This window comes from Muscardinus avellanarius (assembly GCF_963383645.1).
Source record: "Muscardinus avellanarius genome assembly, chromosome: 1".
Lineage (NCBI taxonomy): Eukaryota > Metazoa > Chordata > Mammalia > Rodentia > Gliridae > Muscardinus > Muscardinus avellanarius.
The window spans coordinates 6121733-6138485 of NC_137786.1; the positions used below are offsets into that span (position 1 = coordinate 6121733).

General features: G+C 42.6%; 1 protein-coding gene across 1 annotated transcript in view; it reads left to right on the forward strand.

Annotated features, from left to right (window-relative positions):
- Positions 1–16753, forward strand: part of ADCY2 (adenylate cyclase 2) — a gene marked incomplete at both ends in the record, with an annotated part of 422955 nt that overhangs the window by 299446 nt on the left and 106756 nt on the right. The window contains 2 exons of the mRNA XM_080711368.1: positions 8506–8654; positions 15204–15315. Coding sequence (XP_080567494.1) covers positions 8506–8654; positions 15204–15315 — 261 coding nt within the window. The remainder of the gene's footprint in view (positions 1–8505; positions 8655–15203; positions 15316–16753) is intronic.

The window sequence follows — 16753 nt, forward strand, 5'->3', positions numbered from 1 at the left end:
AGAATGCCATGGGGTTTCATCCCTAGTATCACGAAAAAAAAGAAAGAAAGAAAAATTGAATGTATTTGTAGGGTGCAAAGTGATGCTCCGGTATAGGTACACACGTGGAAAGAGCTGATTTCTTCACAGGGTGGAGTGTCTTCCTGATGGTGAGATTGACTTGATGGGGTTAGGCTGGGAGCTGCCTCCAATTTAGGAAGTCTCTGATGCTCATCTCAAGGGTGGTTTTTCTTTGGGAATGAGGTTTCTGACTTCAGCATAGTTAAATGAAAGAGCTGTTATCCTTACTGAAAATAAAGAGAATGGGTCATACTCATTCTTATTGAATTGTGTGGGACAATCCTCTCCCCACTCCCAGCACTAGCAGCAGCTATGTTATTTGTTCTTCTGTATATTCATGTACAGCCTCTTTTTCCTAAATTCATTTTAGCAAACTGGCTAAGAGAATTTAACTACTAGCTATATCTTGGATTCAACTCCTGAATCCTTCATCTGCTTGATACGAGTTAACATGTCACCGAGCCAGCTTAGCCTTCACTTTCCTCTAGAAATGTTTGGAATAACTGTACCTCCCTGCTGGGTTCTTGGGAGAATCAAGTGAAATAATAATTGAAAATTGCCTTGACCTGGAACTGGTGATGTGGAAAGCAGCCCATATTTGTTGAATGGAAGAACGCATTTTTAGCTGAGTGCAGCATCTGCACTGAAATAGAACAGAGCTGAAGTCTCCTAGGAACAATTGCAGACAGTCCACTTCCATGCCAAAGAGAGGTCTGTTGTTCTTTGCCCACCCGTTTTGGATGTGCCAAGCATGAATACCTCTTTTGAAGCAAAAGTTAGGAGCAGTGTTTAAGGTCCAGCCTTGTGATTGACCCTCTGCCGCCACCTTCCTCTCCCCTTCCTGCTTTTGGGTTGCCCGGGCTTGTCAAAGCTTCCTGTCACAGAGAGAGTCTCAGCTCCAGAGGATGCATTACCTGAGCCACAACCTCACCACTGCCAGATGGAGGAGGAGAGGAGCCAGCACCCTCTTTCTTGTACTCCTCGGGGCATCCTTGAGGTTAGGATGGTGATGCCAGGCTGGCTGGTTGTTCACCATTGCTTTTGCATCCAGTGAAAGTTAAGACTTTGATTAGAGAACCAACAATAACAATTTGCACATAGGATAACACCTGAGACCCACTACAATGGGTAAATTCTCATGATTTCAGCTTTTCGTTGGACAACATCTTGTAAAGAAGTGGTTCCTGTATTTTTGTCGTGGAAGAATAAATGCAAATTGAGTGTGGAAATATGCCCATATTTGGAGGAACGATCCCGCCCTGACTCCTGCACCTATCAAGGTCCCCACAATGCCAGGTCCAACCTATATTCTGAGAGTGAAACAGACAGTGAACAGTGTGGGCTTCAGTGTTGTGAGGAGCTGCCCTGCGGGCTCCTCCCAGCTGGTGGCTTGCTGACTTTCAGCCCCCTCTGCTCCTCTGAAGACATCGTGGCTCACAACATGGCTTCCCAGGGTATTGTGAAACTAGGCTTCAGAGGAAAGGAAATGTACATGACTGGGTAAGAAAACTCTCTCCAGTTCAGAGCAGCTGTGACAATCCTGTGCACACAAGGACTGAGGGCATGGGTTGGTGTGCGTTCCCTCGCACTGTGTCACATCTGTCTGGATAGCTTAGGTATATTATGGTAAAGATTGTACTCAAGGCAAAGTGTCTCGCAAGAGTAAAAGGTGCCCTCCTGTTCTCATCCAGTATAGGTAGGCTGTACTGGCACCGTGCAGAGAACCCAGGCTTAGTTAGGAGTCACTATTGGGCACTGCTGGTATCAAAGAGGAGGAAAAGCAAATATACAGTGAGCCACACACCAACCCTTAAAGCTTATGTGTAGACGGAATGCATATAGCTACTCACATTTCATTGGACAGATAAAGGATGTTAAGGAGGATGGTCAACACATATTTTAGAACAATAATTCAGTGTGCTACAAGTGTCATGTGTATACAGCTTCATCATGTGTCTAGTTATCTGTAGCCTACAGTTGCATATTGCATTTGTAGATAAAAATAACCAATGTTGATCCTCAAAAACTTTCATCACAGCCGGGCATGGTAGTGCATGCTTGTAATCCCAGTACTTGAAAGGCTGAAACAGGAGGATCAGGCTTTGTGACCAGCCTCATTTACTTAGAAAAGCTCTTCAAAACTTAGTGAGACCCTGTTTCAAAATAAAGAATAAAAAAACGGGCTGGAGGTATATCTTGGAGGTAGAATGCCCCTGGGTTCAATCCCTAGCACCACACAAAAATAAAAACTTTCACTCTACTCATGCTAATGTCCCAGCGCTATTTGTTTGTTTCTTTGTTTGTTTGTTTGTTTGTTTGTTTATTATGGTGCTCAGGATTGAACCCAGGAGTACCCTACCTCTGAGGTACATCACCAGCCCTATTTTATTTTTTATTTTGAAACAGGGTCTTACTAAGTTTCAGAAGGTCTCTCTCAGTTGCTGAGGTTGTGCTCAAACCTGCAATTCTGTCTCAGCCTCCCCACCCCATGTACTGGGACCACAGGCATGCGCTCACCACACCCAACTTTCCCAATGCTTTTTATTTCCTCCTGTCATCTCCTGCTGTTGATAATATTATCAGCTACCCCACCTTGCCCTCATCCAGAACCTGCTGCCACCGGCCTGGACATCATGCCGTAGGGCTTGAGCCAAAGACCAGGAATATGGCAGTCTGCACAAATGAGCTAAAATTAGGTTATTTGGGTTATTTCGCACACACTGCCTATTTCATGCTGGACGAGGTGCCCTGTCTGTGAGTAGTTGACCTTCCAGAGGCAAGTCCAACCAGAACCAACTTCATTCCGGGGCATTTTACTTTGGGATCTTATGGCACATGGATGTGCAGTTTCTCAACACTGGTGTGGACGTGAGCTTTGCTAAGCTTGGTAGTCACCCCAGCTTGAGACCCCAGCTGGCATCTTGCTCCGGGCGCTGCTGTGCCGCGGTGTCCCCTGCCGCCTGCCCCAGAGAGCAGAGCCCTGGCTCCCATCAGGGCCTTATGATCTCCCAGCCTAGGACGGAATGTCATTCTGTCTTATGAGTGGCTTCTGTTTCCCTGGAGGCTCTATTTTAGAAAATTGGATTGACAGTTGATGGTAAACAGCTAAAGATGGGAAATGCCAATTTACTCTCCTCAGTGACTAGAGATATAATTTATAATTTGACTTGATTAGCACTTTCTTGTCTAACTTCTTTTAACTGGATAGTAATCACACGTGAGTGGTAATTTCATTCTTTCCAACTGCTTCTTCACAGTGTGCTCTCTAAAAATCTCTCTGGTCAGCTCCCTGAACTAAGGAACAGGAGCAGCTGGAAAGAGCAGCTGGCGGCGCTGGGGTTGGAGGATGCAGGTTTTGTCTCGCTTCCCCAGGCAGTGACCGCCGTACTTGACTCTCATGAGCCACATCTATCTCTATTTTGCCCTTTTTTTTTTACAAAAATATAAAAAAAAGTTTAAATGAAACTGTATGTAACCAGGAGTTTTAGATGAGAAAAATTCCTGCATGCAATGAAGGGAGTTAAAGTTTCGTAACAGGGAATGGTGGGGTGCTGAAGGGCATATTGATTTCAAACTGCACAAAACGTTCTCATTTTCTGCACTGTGAAATAAGCAAGTTAGCTTTCCCTCTGCACACAGAGGCATCATCACCGGCCATTAACTCTGCACCTTGGAATCTCAGACCTTCTGCATCCTTCCCCGCCGGCTGTGGCTGCTCTTCTAGAATTACCCCCATCCATCCTCCACCAGGCTTGCTTGTTCTAGGTCCACTGGCCTCTCCCTCCTGTGGTCTGCTGATCTCAGGGTTTGCTCAACTGTGTAGGAGTTTGAGCACTTGGCATCCGTCCATTCAGTGGGCATTTGCAACAGGATGTAGTTGTCTCTAAAACAGGAGGAGGTGAATTCCAAACAGATCCAACCATGGTTCTTTAAAGCACCTAACTTCTCTTTTCCAATAGACTGTTTTCCAAAAATTAAAAAAGACAATCAAAATGCAAACTTTAGCTCAGATGTTGATGTGATTGGCTGAGTCATCAGAGAAAAAGCCAAAGCCAGATCTCCTCCCATGTCAGTGCTGTTTCCACTACAAATGTTTGCTCTCTATTGTATGTAAAATTGATGGCCACCCTTTTTTATAAAAGTCAAAGAAACATAAAATCTTTTTTTTTTTATGGTACTGGAAATTGAACTCAAGGGCATTCTACCTCTGAGCTCCACCCCCAGCCCTATTTTTTATATTTTTATTTTGAAACAGGGTCTCACTAAATTACAGAGGGCCTCTCTAAGTAGTAAGGCTGGCCACCAACCTGAGATCCTCCTCTCTCAGCCTCCCGAGTACTGGGATGACAAGCATGTGCCACCACACCCAGTTACAAAATCGTTTGAATTATAATGGTATCCAGTGTGTTTAAATTGAGTGGCGTGATGCACACATTCTAAGAAGGGACCTGTCAGAAATAGGCTATGTTTGGTAAGAGGAAGCAGCAATAGTAGCAGTTGTTACTGAGACGCAACATTGAGGACACGCAGGTGATGGACGCTGGTGCGGGGGGAGTATGATGTGTGGACACACGTGCAAGAGAGGGGAGCTGGATGGAGGTGCTGGTATCTCCTCTTGGCTTCCCCAGCAAGGATCTTCCAAGTGCAGAGTTTTCAGTATTGCATTTCAAGTGGACACTACAGTCTGCAATAAGCTACATCATCTGTTTCTCCTGTAGGTGGATAGGATGCCACATAAGGCCCAAGAACTGCTTACACAACTGATATTTGGCCCTTGTAGTCTCTGCTTTATGTTGGGAGAAGATTAATTTATAACAATATTCCTTCTATTTATTGCACTGTCTTTGATCCTTGATAAGATTGAATTACACTAAAAATGAGAATTGGAGATAAACATTCTGAAAGAACAAAAATTTAAATTCTTAGCCGGGCATGGTGGCACATGCTTGTAATCCCAGCATTCAGGAGGCAGAGACCAGAGGATCACAATTTGTGGACAGCCTCAGCTACTTAGCAAGGCCCTTCACAACTCAGTGAGACGCTATTTCAAAAATAAAAAGGCTAAAAAAAAGAGCTAGAGGTTTAGCTTAGAGTACGATGTTCCTGGGTTCCATCCCCAGTACCACAAAAAAAAACTTTAAATTTGTATGAAAGTAATATTTCACTGTTACCATACCTTGAAAAGTGAAATAGCTTTATACGTTGATTATATGCATGGTTTATTAATGGGACAGCCAATAATAAACTACTGCATCTTAGCTCTAAATTTAAACTTAAGTCTTCTTCCTTTATATTGGATTTTTCTATCAACCCTCACACAAAATAACATAAAAATATAGTTATAATATCTTATTTGCATCATTATTGCTATAAATACTTTGGAGCTCAGAGTTCCCTGTTATTTAGTCAATAGAACTCTTAAATTTGCTAAATTAACTCTTTTTAATGCATACTTCTAAAAAGTTCTAGAAATGATTTATTCACACTGAATAGCAGGGGGGTTAGTAAAAGGATGTGTTGAAATGGAACCCCAAACATAAGCCAAGTCCTTCACTGGATAAACTTTGAACATGCCAGAACTAGCCCGATATGGTGGCATGCATGTATCAGTAGTATCCTTAAGGAAATCGATCGATGTACTTGGGAAGATAATGTAGCTAAGCAATATCTGGCATACTAAGCACTTAGGTTTATGTGTTGCTTTCAAATCATTTGGCAAAGCAGCTACATTAGAAAAAGACAAAATATTCATATAAATAATGTCAGATTATGCACTGGGTTGATATTTTCATAGGGCCAAAGGACTGGGCTTTTGCTTCTTTAGTGACCTTCTAGAAAGGCAAAGGGGATAGTGTTGGGCTTAAAATCTCATGAAACAGAGCTTTGCTTTCAGACAAGAACATTTTTTAAAGGGAAAGAGACACATTTAAAAGAAAATGCCTTGATTTCACCACTGTGAGCTCACCCCGTGGTCCAGCGCTGTATCACCAGGAGGTTGTGGGAGGTGGAGGCGGAAGTTGCTCCCTACCTCTAGCTAGAAGCCATGCCGTCTGCTGCGGGCCTGGAACTGCATGATTATGGGGAAGCCTTTTATGTGGCTTTGCTGGCTGTTCCCAAGATCTTTATTGTAGTCAGAATTTACACGAATTCTTTAACATAACAAAAGAGAAAAAAATGCTTTACATAACATACAACTCTTACTTTCTATATTTTTCAATCCACTTATAAAAAGTTGGTCATCCTTCTACATTTGTGTTTAAAATAGAGATCATAATTTATATTTGGTTGTTAAATGAGGCTGGGGGGCTGGGAGAAAACTACTATATTTGATTCTTCTTTTTTTGGTCCTGGAAGCTGTCTTTCAGGAAGTATGGTTCTTTGGGCTTTAGCATAATCATTTCGCAGAATATGCAAGGAGCAGGAACGATGCTTAGAAATGTCTTGTTTATTCAAACTGGACCCCACGACAAGGGTCTGGGTCCAGTTGCTTATTTGGGGAATAGTTCCAGTGGAAACAGTGAGGGACAGGGAGGGAGGTCAGCTGCTGACGGGGCTTCGTCCTGCAGGCTCTCTGAAGCCTGTGTGCAACTCAGGGGCAGAGGATGCGGAGGACACTGGAGCTCACTGGCCGAGACACAGGAAACAGTAGATGTAGGAAGGAACCATCTTCAGGGTCTTCCCAAGGAGACAGAGGGCTGAAAAGTGGCAATCGTTGGCCTTTCCCTTCAGATCAGAGCATTTTAAAAGGGGAAAGAAAATGGCACATTTAAAGGAAAGGTGCCTCACTCGCCACTTTCAAACTCAGGCTTTTTATTCTTTTTCGTTCTTTTTTTTTTTTTTTTCTTTTTCTTCTCGGTACTATGGATAAAACCCAGGGGCATGCTACCTCCGAGATACATCCCCAGGCCCACTTTTTATTCTTTCTTTTGAAACTGGGTCTCACTGCGTTGCAAAGGCCTAAGGAGCTAAGGCTAGCTGTGAACTGTGATCCTCCAGTGTCAGCCTCCCAAATGCTGGGATTACAGGCCTGCACCACCACACCCGCAGGCTTTTATTGACCTCACCCCATGGCCCCACATAGTGATCACCAAAAGAGAGTATGCCCACCCCAGTGCCTGGATCCCATTCTGCACCAAGGGGCACAACGCAACACCAGCATTGGACTGTCTCCTGATTTTTTTTAATCCAGTAGAACTTTTGCATGTCTGCGTGTATGGTACTGGGGATAGGACCCCGAGGCATTTTACATCTGAGCCACACCTCTACCCTATTTTATTTGTTATTTTGAAATAAGGTCTCACTAAGTTGCTGAGGATATCGTTAAGTGCTGAGGCTGGATACAAACCTGTAATCCTTCTCTCTCAGTCTCTTAAGTACTGGGATTACAGGAGTGTGCCACCAGGCCTGGCTTAAATTAACATTTAGCATTATTCTAGGATGACTGTAAACTTTCAAATATTGCTATGATACTTTTCCTAAAAGCAAACATATGTTTTCTTTAAAGAGAATAGAAAAATGGTATTCTAACTAAAATAACTATATGCTAAAATAAGTGTACTATTGCATACTAATATTATTTGTTGGATTTATTGAATTTAGAGGCCAAAAGTAACAAAGTTTATATATTGTTTCTTTTTTTTTTTTCTTCTGAGGTACTGGGGATGGAACCCAGAGGTATTTTTTTTTGTCTGGGCTACAACCACAACCCTATTTTTTTAGTCTTTATTTTGAAACAGAGTCTCACTAAACTGTGGAGGGCCTAAGTAGCCCAGGCTGGCTGCACACCTGCGATCCTCCTGTCTCAGCCTCCCAAGTACTTGGATTACAAGTGTGCACTGCCACACCTGGCTCTATATATTACTTCTTTCTGTTCGACTCTTGGTTTCTTGTAGATGACATTTGCCAGAAGCTAATATTTCTAGCTCCATTTTTTAATAATAATTTAGAATAACTAAAGAAGACTGGGTGTTTATCATAAAGGAAATGAAATGTTTGAATATATTTGACTATCTTCTTTAGGAAGTGTGGACAATTAGTTGCCTTTCCATAGTGCAATAAACCTTGTATTTTATCTCTCAAATGAAAAAGCAGATGAAAATGAGTGTTTTAATCCAAGACTGACTACTGTTTCTGGAATTTTAATAAAGTTCCTGCCTCACAACTTGACAATCAAAATAGATAAGTAATATCCTCTGGGAGATATCTTTGCCTTCCATAAACCCCATGTTGAGAAATCCATATTTAGCCTTCAGTAAACAATAAGTACTACAATAGCACAGTTTGACCTTAGGAAATGTTTCTTTCAGTATGTTTTATAGGATATGTATTTTAACTTACAGGAAAGAGCCCCCGCATAGACCCTCTTCCAGATCCATGATGATTTCCATGCCTGGCTGATTGCATAGTGATTTGAGACTTTGCTGAAACTTTCTTGCCCCTTGTCAGGAGCGGCTGCTGCTCTCCTTGCTGCCGGCTCACATCGCCATGGAGATGAAGGCTGAGATCATCCAGAGGCTGCAAGGCCCCAAGGCAGGCCAGATGGAAAACACCAACAACTTTCACAACCTGTACGTCAAACGGCACACCAACGTGAGGTACGTGCCTTTGCCCATGCCCCTCAGCAGCCCCGGGGGTTAGTCTGCCTGATTAAGGACATTTTTCCCTGGGAGCAACATCTTCTATCATCTCTCTTTTGTAACTGGTACTCCTTTGCAGGTGGAATAGGTGCAACTCCTTCCCTCCTTCTGCTGCCTGTCGAGCCACTAATATAAGAATATATGATCTCTACACTATGGAGCCAGTTGTCCTTAGCAGACCTGCTTTCTGTAGCTTCCCACCAATCACAGAAGAGAGAGAGAGGTGGATGGTGGGGTTCTTATTCTGGGAACCCCATGGCCAGATTGTAGTATTAGATATAGGGTCCATTGGTTTTCCAGGCCAAGGACTGACTTCTTAAGATGGGCCTCTGGGAGGCAGCCCACCATCAGACAGTGGGTATCTGGGGAATGCCCAGTGACAAAGACCACAGGGGACTTTTATACATTTTTTTTTTTTGGTGGTACTGGGGTTCCTGGAAGCCCTTCTACCTCCGGGCTACACTCCCAGACATATTTTCTATTTCTTTTATTTGGAAACAGGGTCTCTTAAGCCAGCGAGGCTGGCTCCGAACCAGCGTGATCCTCCTGTCTCCGCCTCCCAAGCGCAAGGATTACAAGTGTGCGCTACCACGCCCGGCTTTTGTACATTTTAATAATTTATCATAAAGCCACTATTTTTCCAGGACTGGCATGGTCATATTCACTTGCCAGGGAATCATTCCTATAACCAGATCACCTAGAAAACAGGCATAAAACTGTGGCCATGACTCTGCCCTGAACTCTAGAGAGGAAATCTAAGGGCCCCTCACTTCACATCTCCCAAGCAGTGCAGAGCCAAGGCCCCTGCCAGCGTCCACGCCCCACATGTTCCTGTCTCTCTTCATGGAGAGGATAGTTCTTCCATCTATTTCCTATTTTGATGTGGTCCAGCTTGGTGATGTGTATAGGTAACCTAGGCATGCCTCTGGACCTGTGATTTAGGCTTTGGTGCCATTTGTTTAGTTTTCACAGAGCACTTTTAAGAAATAGTTCAATAACAACCACTATGATGACTAAGTCTTGTAGAGAAGGCACTGGAACCCGGATCTGGCCAGCTTATCCCCAGTCATGCTCTCCACCTGGACTCCTGGGCCAGCTCCTACAGGTCCAGGCTTTGAAGTTTATTAGCAAAAAACAAATAGAACTAAAATTTAAAACCATTACTAGGGTAAATCTCATTTGACATAAGATTCTAGAAAAAAAACGTTTAGAGCCACTGATAAACAGGACCCAAACAAACCCACATTTAAATACACAATAAGAAACTCATCTCAGAAAGGAGATTATAGAAAACTCAGTTGAGTATAGAATAGGAACTAAAATAGCTTCACTAGATAAGTAATAGAAAAAAAAAAAGAAGCTAGGTGTACTTAAAGAATAAAGGTATTAAAACCCCTCCTCTGTTTGCAGGCTTGTAAACCATTTTTCCATCAAAGTAAAGGAGAAACATTCACAGTATCTGACTAGATGTATTATACATTTAATTGCTTGTCCTAGCCTAAACTATATGAAATGCAGCCATGACCCTTTTCTCACACACACACACACAAAAAAAATTGTCATCTATTAGGTATTCAAAACCTGTGAAGGTAAATGTAGCTGCATCTAAACAGGTCTTTGAATATCTATAATGGCCGTGTTACTATCCAGGAACAAATAAACCTGTAAACATGACCGAAAACATCCCACACCAGGAACTTAATGAAGTGTCCTTGTGCTAAGTGGGTAGCAACTTCGGTGTAGCAAATTATTTCCAAACTTAGTGGCTTAGAGTAACCATAAACATCATCTCAGATATCGGCAGATCAGGAATTTGGGAGCTGTTTATCCAGGTTGTCTGGCTCTGCCACAAGGCTGCAGGCTGGTGTCAGCTGGGGCTGCTGAAGGATCTGCTTCCCATCTGCTCTGGCCACCGTCAGCTGGCCCATGCCGGCTATTAGCTGGAAGCCTCAGTTCCTCCAGTCCTCTCTCTAAGCGGCTTGCGCACCCTCACTCACGTCATGGCAGCTCAATCCTCACAGAACAGGGGACCCCAGGGAGCCAAGTAGAAGCTCTCATGTCATTTATAACCTAAATAGATAGTCATTTCTGCCAAATCCTATCGATTGCATGGGCCAGCCTTGTGCCGTGTAGGAGAGGACAGTACAAATGTGTGCTAGTGAGAAATGAAGATCATGGGGCCATCCTGGAGACTGACTGCCATGTTGTCTAAGGCAGTGGTTTGGAGAAAACAGCCTGCCAGCCTCCACTTTCCTCACAGATTGTCACAGAATACATTCAAAATATCAATTTAACTTAAATTCTTAAAATATATTTGGGATCCAGAGAAATTGAAATACTTAAAAACTTGCTGAAATAACAGGGTATACCAATTATTATTATTATTAATTATTATTATTATTATTATTATTATTATTATTATTAGAGGTACTGGGGCTCCTGGAAGCCCTTCTACCTCCGGGCTACACTCCCAGACCCATTTTTATATCTTTTTTTATTTGGAAACAGGGTCTCTTAAGCCAGCGCCGCTGGCTTCGAACCTGCGCTATCCTCCTGTCTCCGCCCCCCAAGTGCGGGGATTACAAGCGTGCACCACCACGCCCGGCTACCAATTATTTTTAAGAGAAATTAGAAAACACACTTCTCATTCTGGAACAGGACAGGTATAAGCAAAGAAACAGACAAGATGCCTAGGTAACACAAATTATATCGTGAATACCTGAGTGGTTTGGAGTTTTTTATTTAAAAAATGAGAATCATTAGGTTTCTAGACAGTATCAAAGAAATCAGTTCCTAGCACTTGCTTCTGCTTTGAACATTCGTTCAACCAGTGTTCATTCCTCTTTTAATATCATTTACTAGAAGTTTATTCTATTAAGAAGATAATGATGATGAATATAATAATAATGTTAATAACAATACTCTATCAATGTAAACACGCAATTTTCATGACATTTCTATAAATTTTGCCCACTAGTCCTGAAACATCCTCAAACTCATAATATCAAATTAAAACAAAACAATAAATAAGTAAAATAAAAAACATACTTCCCTTAATCTCATGCACCATACAACTCTGAAATGATTTCTGTCTTTCATAGGCCAAGTTCTGGAAATATTTTTCTACACTTTCTGGTTAACCTTCTTGTTGCGTCTCCTTCCTCAAACTGCAACCCTCTGGTTCAGACCCACCAAGCCACAGAAACAAATGGTGCTGAATTAACCACCAACTTGTCTTTGTAAGGTCCTTGCAAGACTTCTGTATCCTTACTGCACTGACCAATCAGGTGCCTTCGCCCCACTGGCCTTGCCCTCCCACTCAAAGACTATGTCCATCCCTTGATCTCCATAGCATTGTATTTCCTTTACTTTTTTTCCTATAGTATCCCCTGAAGTTTTTTCTTTCCTAAGTCTAATTTCTCCCATTAATTATTGTGGTCAGAGATCTTTTTTTACCTCCTGCTCAGTCCTCTCCAAGGATTTTAATTCTCATATATAAGGTGCCAAGACAGCGCTTTCTATCCTCATCTACCTAGAGGTATCTAAGATAGCACTGTCAGACTAACACAACCAAAATTTAACTAGTCATCTCTCCCTAAAACTTGCTGTGATCTGTACATACCTAGGTCCTAAATCTTATTTCTCAACCTGGAACTTGTCTTTGTCTTCAAACTCTTCTTTTCGTAGACACATCCCCCTGCCCCGACATCGAATTAGTAACGACTTCTGGTCTATTCTCCTTCCACATCTGTCTGTTCTCTCCTCCCCACCACCACCCTTGCACCATTATAGACCTTCCACAGGACTCCCCTGGATTCCTGGGAAATAGTTGTAGCAGACCTGCCTGCTTCCAAGCTGCTCAGCCAGTAGTGCTGAGCTGATTGGATGCCCCTCCTGGGCCCCATAGAGCACTGTGTTGCCTTCGTAGTTACTCTTGCACACTGCGTCACAACTGCATGCTTATTTCTTGAATTTCTCTGCTGCCAAATTACCAGCTAACGATATCTATAGCCAACCTACCCCAGGGCTCCATTGCCCATCACAAGTTTTGACCACAGGGAGCCCTATGAATGTTGTAAACAAGAAGGGAGTAGAATCAACTGCCCATGCTTGCATTCCAATTCTGAAATTTCCTTTGGCTCAGGCACTCTTTCTCCAAACCAGCAGACTTAATCCCCCCCTTGTTCATGGCTCAGTATCTGCCATCCCTCCCTCCCCAAGGGATCATGGGAGGATAGGGTGGCTTCGGGATCGTCTGAGCAGAACAGGGAGCCAGCTCACCAGTTTAGACTTTCCTGGATCTGTCAGAGGTCTCCTGTGCCGCTGCCCATCAGCAGAGGAGCAGAGCCTCCTCCGGAGGTGAAACCCCCAACTGTGCTGAGCTCAAGGAGCAGGGATCCTGCCCTAACCTGGTGGGGACTCAGTTGACTGGCGCCATGTTTTCTTCTATTTTTATTGTAGTAAAGTACATATAACATAACCTTTATCATTTTAATGATTTTTATGTGTACAATTCAGCGGTACTAATTACATTCATGATATCCTGCAACTATTACTACCATCTCTCTCCTGGATTCATTTTCCTTATTCAACAGTGAATCTCTGTCCCCAATAAGCAATAACTATGTGCGTGCGCGCGCGCGCACACACACACACACACACACACACACACACACACTACCCTCAGCCCCTGACAACCCCATTCTCTTTCTGGTGCTATGGTTTGATTACTCTGGGAATTTCACATATGAGGAATCATACAGTATTTGTCTTTCTGTGCCTGGCTTCGTTCACTTAGCACAGTGTCTTCGGTGTTGCAGCACATGCCAGACTGTCATCTCTTTTAAGGCTGACTAATATCCCACTGTCTGTGCGTATCACACTTTTCTATCCACTCATTTGTTGATGGGCATCTGGGTTATTTCTTCTGCTATTGTGCATAAAGCAGCAATGAACATTGTTTTAGCCAGTGTCTGCTCAAGAGCCTGATTTCAGTTCTGGATATAAATATAGAAGTGGAATTGCTGAGTCATAGAGTCCCTGTGCTTAATGATTTTGCGAAGCCATCATGTTGTTTTTATGGTGTTGTGCCCTTTCCATTCTCACCAGCAGTGCGCAGGGGCTTTAAGTCCTCCACATCCTTGCCTGTAACTATTATTTTCTTGTTTATTGTTTCTTACATCACTTATGAAATAGCCTTACTAAAGACTGTGAAATGATCACTATGTCTGTTTCATAGAACATCTTATGCCATCCATATTCAAAATCTAAATGTCCAAACCACTAACAGAAACTTAGACTTCTTCATAAGACCTTCATAAAAATCATATATGGTTTGTTGTGTCCGACAGGCTGTGATGCATGTGTGGGCGGTGTGTTTCCCTGTTCGAAGCACACACAAGGTTCCAGGGAATCTCACTCTGCCCTCCACAAGTCTGTGCTTCTCCTAAGGGAACCACAGTCGATTCCTAAAGATGAACCCTCTGTCCTCCTGACCCCCTAACACACACACACACACACACACACACACACACACACACGCTCTTTTTTGTACCTCCTTGCACTCTGACCTTTTTCTTTTTTTAAGCACTTACCATAAGTTGAAATTGGACATGTTTTGCTGTCCTTGTTTGTTTAGTGCACAATCTCAACTGAGCTGAGCTTTGGAAAGAAATTCCATGAGTGCTTTGCCCTGTCAGATAATAAAGACTCCGGAATCATCTGTTACACTATCTTTAAAAAAAAATGCTATTCCACTTTTTATTCCTTGGAGTCAGTACAGTAGGCTCGGATTTTATTAGTTGACTGTGTGTACTTTAGGAACTTGTATAATGTTTGTCCTGTGACAGTTCAATTGGAAACATATTCACCTGGTCATCAGAGTTGAGTCTGTAACGAAAAGTTGGGATAAGCACTCCATAAACAGAGAGGAGGAAGGGAAGAAATGGGACCAGAGAGAATGGCCTAGGACACAGCCTGTGTGAGATGGGATGTTTTCTCTTCTGTAACTCATCTAACTACAAAAATATAACAACAAAAAGGCATTTATCCAAGTGTGGTACTGTGCACAAAGGTAGTCACAGTACAGTATTTGGTGGGTGAAGAGGTGAAGACAGGAGGATTGCAGGTTTAAGTCCAGCCTCAGCCACTTACTGAGACGCTGTTTCAAAATAAACAAAAAGGGCTGGGGATGTACTTAGAGGTAGAATGTCCCTGTGTTCAATTCCTACTACCAAAAAAAAGTCATTTAAATGAGCAGTTTAACAAAGGGTTTATGTATTCTCCCCCTGAAACATGATACTTTCCTTATGAAAATGCCAAATGTAAAATTATATATCAATATATTATACGGTAGTAATTTATTAATATATATTATACTATGTATTATATATTATATGCATAATTTTATATAACATTTATAGACATACTTTTAATGGCAGGATTGTCATGACTTTGTCAGCAAATGCAAACTGTCCAATCCTGCCCCCCTCTCCCGTGTTCCCACAGCATCTTATACGCTGACATCGTGGGCTTCACCCGGCTGGCAAGTGACTGCTCCCCAGGAGAACTAGTCCACATGCTGAACGAACTCTTCGGGAAGTTTGATCAGATCGCCAAGGTGAGTGTCACGGCTTCCCTTCCACTTGGAGGAGCTATGGTGACCTTGGCATATTTTTCTCTTCCTATTAGCAGTATCTCACGCTTATCATAAAAGCAATCTTTAAGACTGTTGTTTGTAAAAAATTGTTGGTTTTATTTGCTTTGGAGACTTGATGAGTCTCAATCCTTTACCCGCCATGAGAAATGTCATAGCATATAATTATCGCACACTCCCACCTATTTTTAAAACTTCTGCTCCTATAGAATTCAGAGCACACATAATAAATACATTCAGGATGAAGAGATTCCATTTGCACTTCTCCCGGCACCGTGCTATTTTGAGGCGATCCTGTAGACATTTTTATGCCGAGGAGCTGGTAGGATTATTTTAGTGCCTAGGTTTAAGAATCCTGCATTCAAATTGTTAAGCAGAACTAGGCAAGACCCCATAAAGTAGGATGCGTGCCTTCCGCGCAAGCCCTTTCCTTGTTATTGACTCACTTTCATCCCTTGCCTTTTTAAACAGAAGTTTAAGTTAAGAGTTCTCTCTGTATTCGCTCATGCATAGGAAGTTCCACACACGGGACCTGATAACAAGTCATCAGATCCATATCACACCTCGCTGATGGCATTTTCGGAGTTACTGGTGGGAATCCTGATGGAGGAAAATGTATTTTCTTCCTTGACGTACTTTACTTTTCTTAAAACATCTCTGATCAGCCTAATTCTGTCATTGAAATGTTCTCAACAAAATGTACTTCATGATGCCCCTTAATATCAGTTATTTATACATAGAAGAGATGTCCCTAAATTTAGTTCATCATATGGTGTATCCCACTTTAAAACAATACAGAGCATTTCAGCCATGTGTCTTAGGGAGAAATCTGGCCTGCAGATGCTTCATGACCACCCCCGAGTTGGGCTCCCTGACTTGGTCACCTTCTGCTGCCCAGTAGCTCTCACCAGGAAATTGAGAAATGGGGAGAGAATATTTTCTCATTTCCTTTCCCACATCAAAGGAAGGGGTAGGTTTTGTAGGTGGTCATTTACAGAAAGAACAATGTTGACACTGAATGGCTCAGACGTTTTCATCAACAATAGGTCACTTTTGTTGGAATGTCTCATCGTGTTAGGAAGGCGCATCCCAAGCACGGCTGTCAGCAGCTTCACCCTGGGGTTCACTCGCTACTCTCTTCTCTGTGTGCGTGTCTTGGTGTCTAGATTTTCCTTCTTATAGGGACAGCAGGCAAACTGCCTGGGTCCCACCCAACTTCATTATGACTTTATATGAATCAATTGTGTGTGCCAAATATTATCCTATATTATATTAAGGATCTTCGGCAAAATGCCCTTGCCAAATAAGGTTAGCTAGGCATCAAAACTGGTGTCAACATGATCCCGGGAGGACCTGATTCATTGTTCCTAGCACAGGTACTCAGTGTAACCTCCTCTAACCA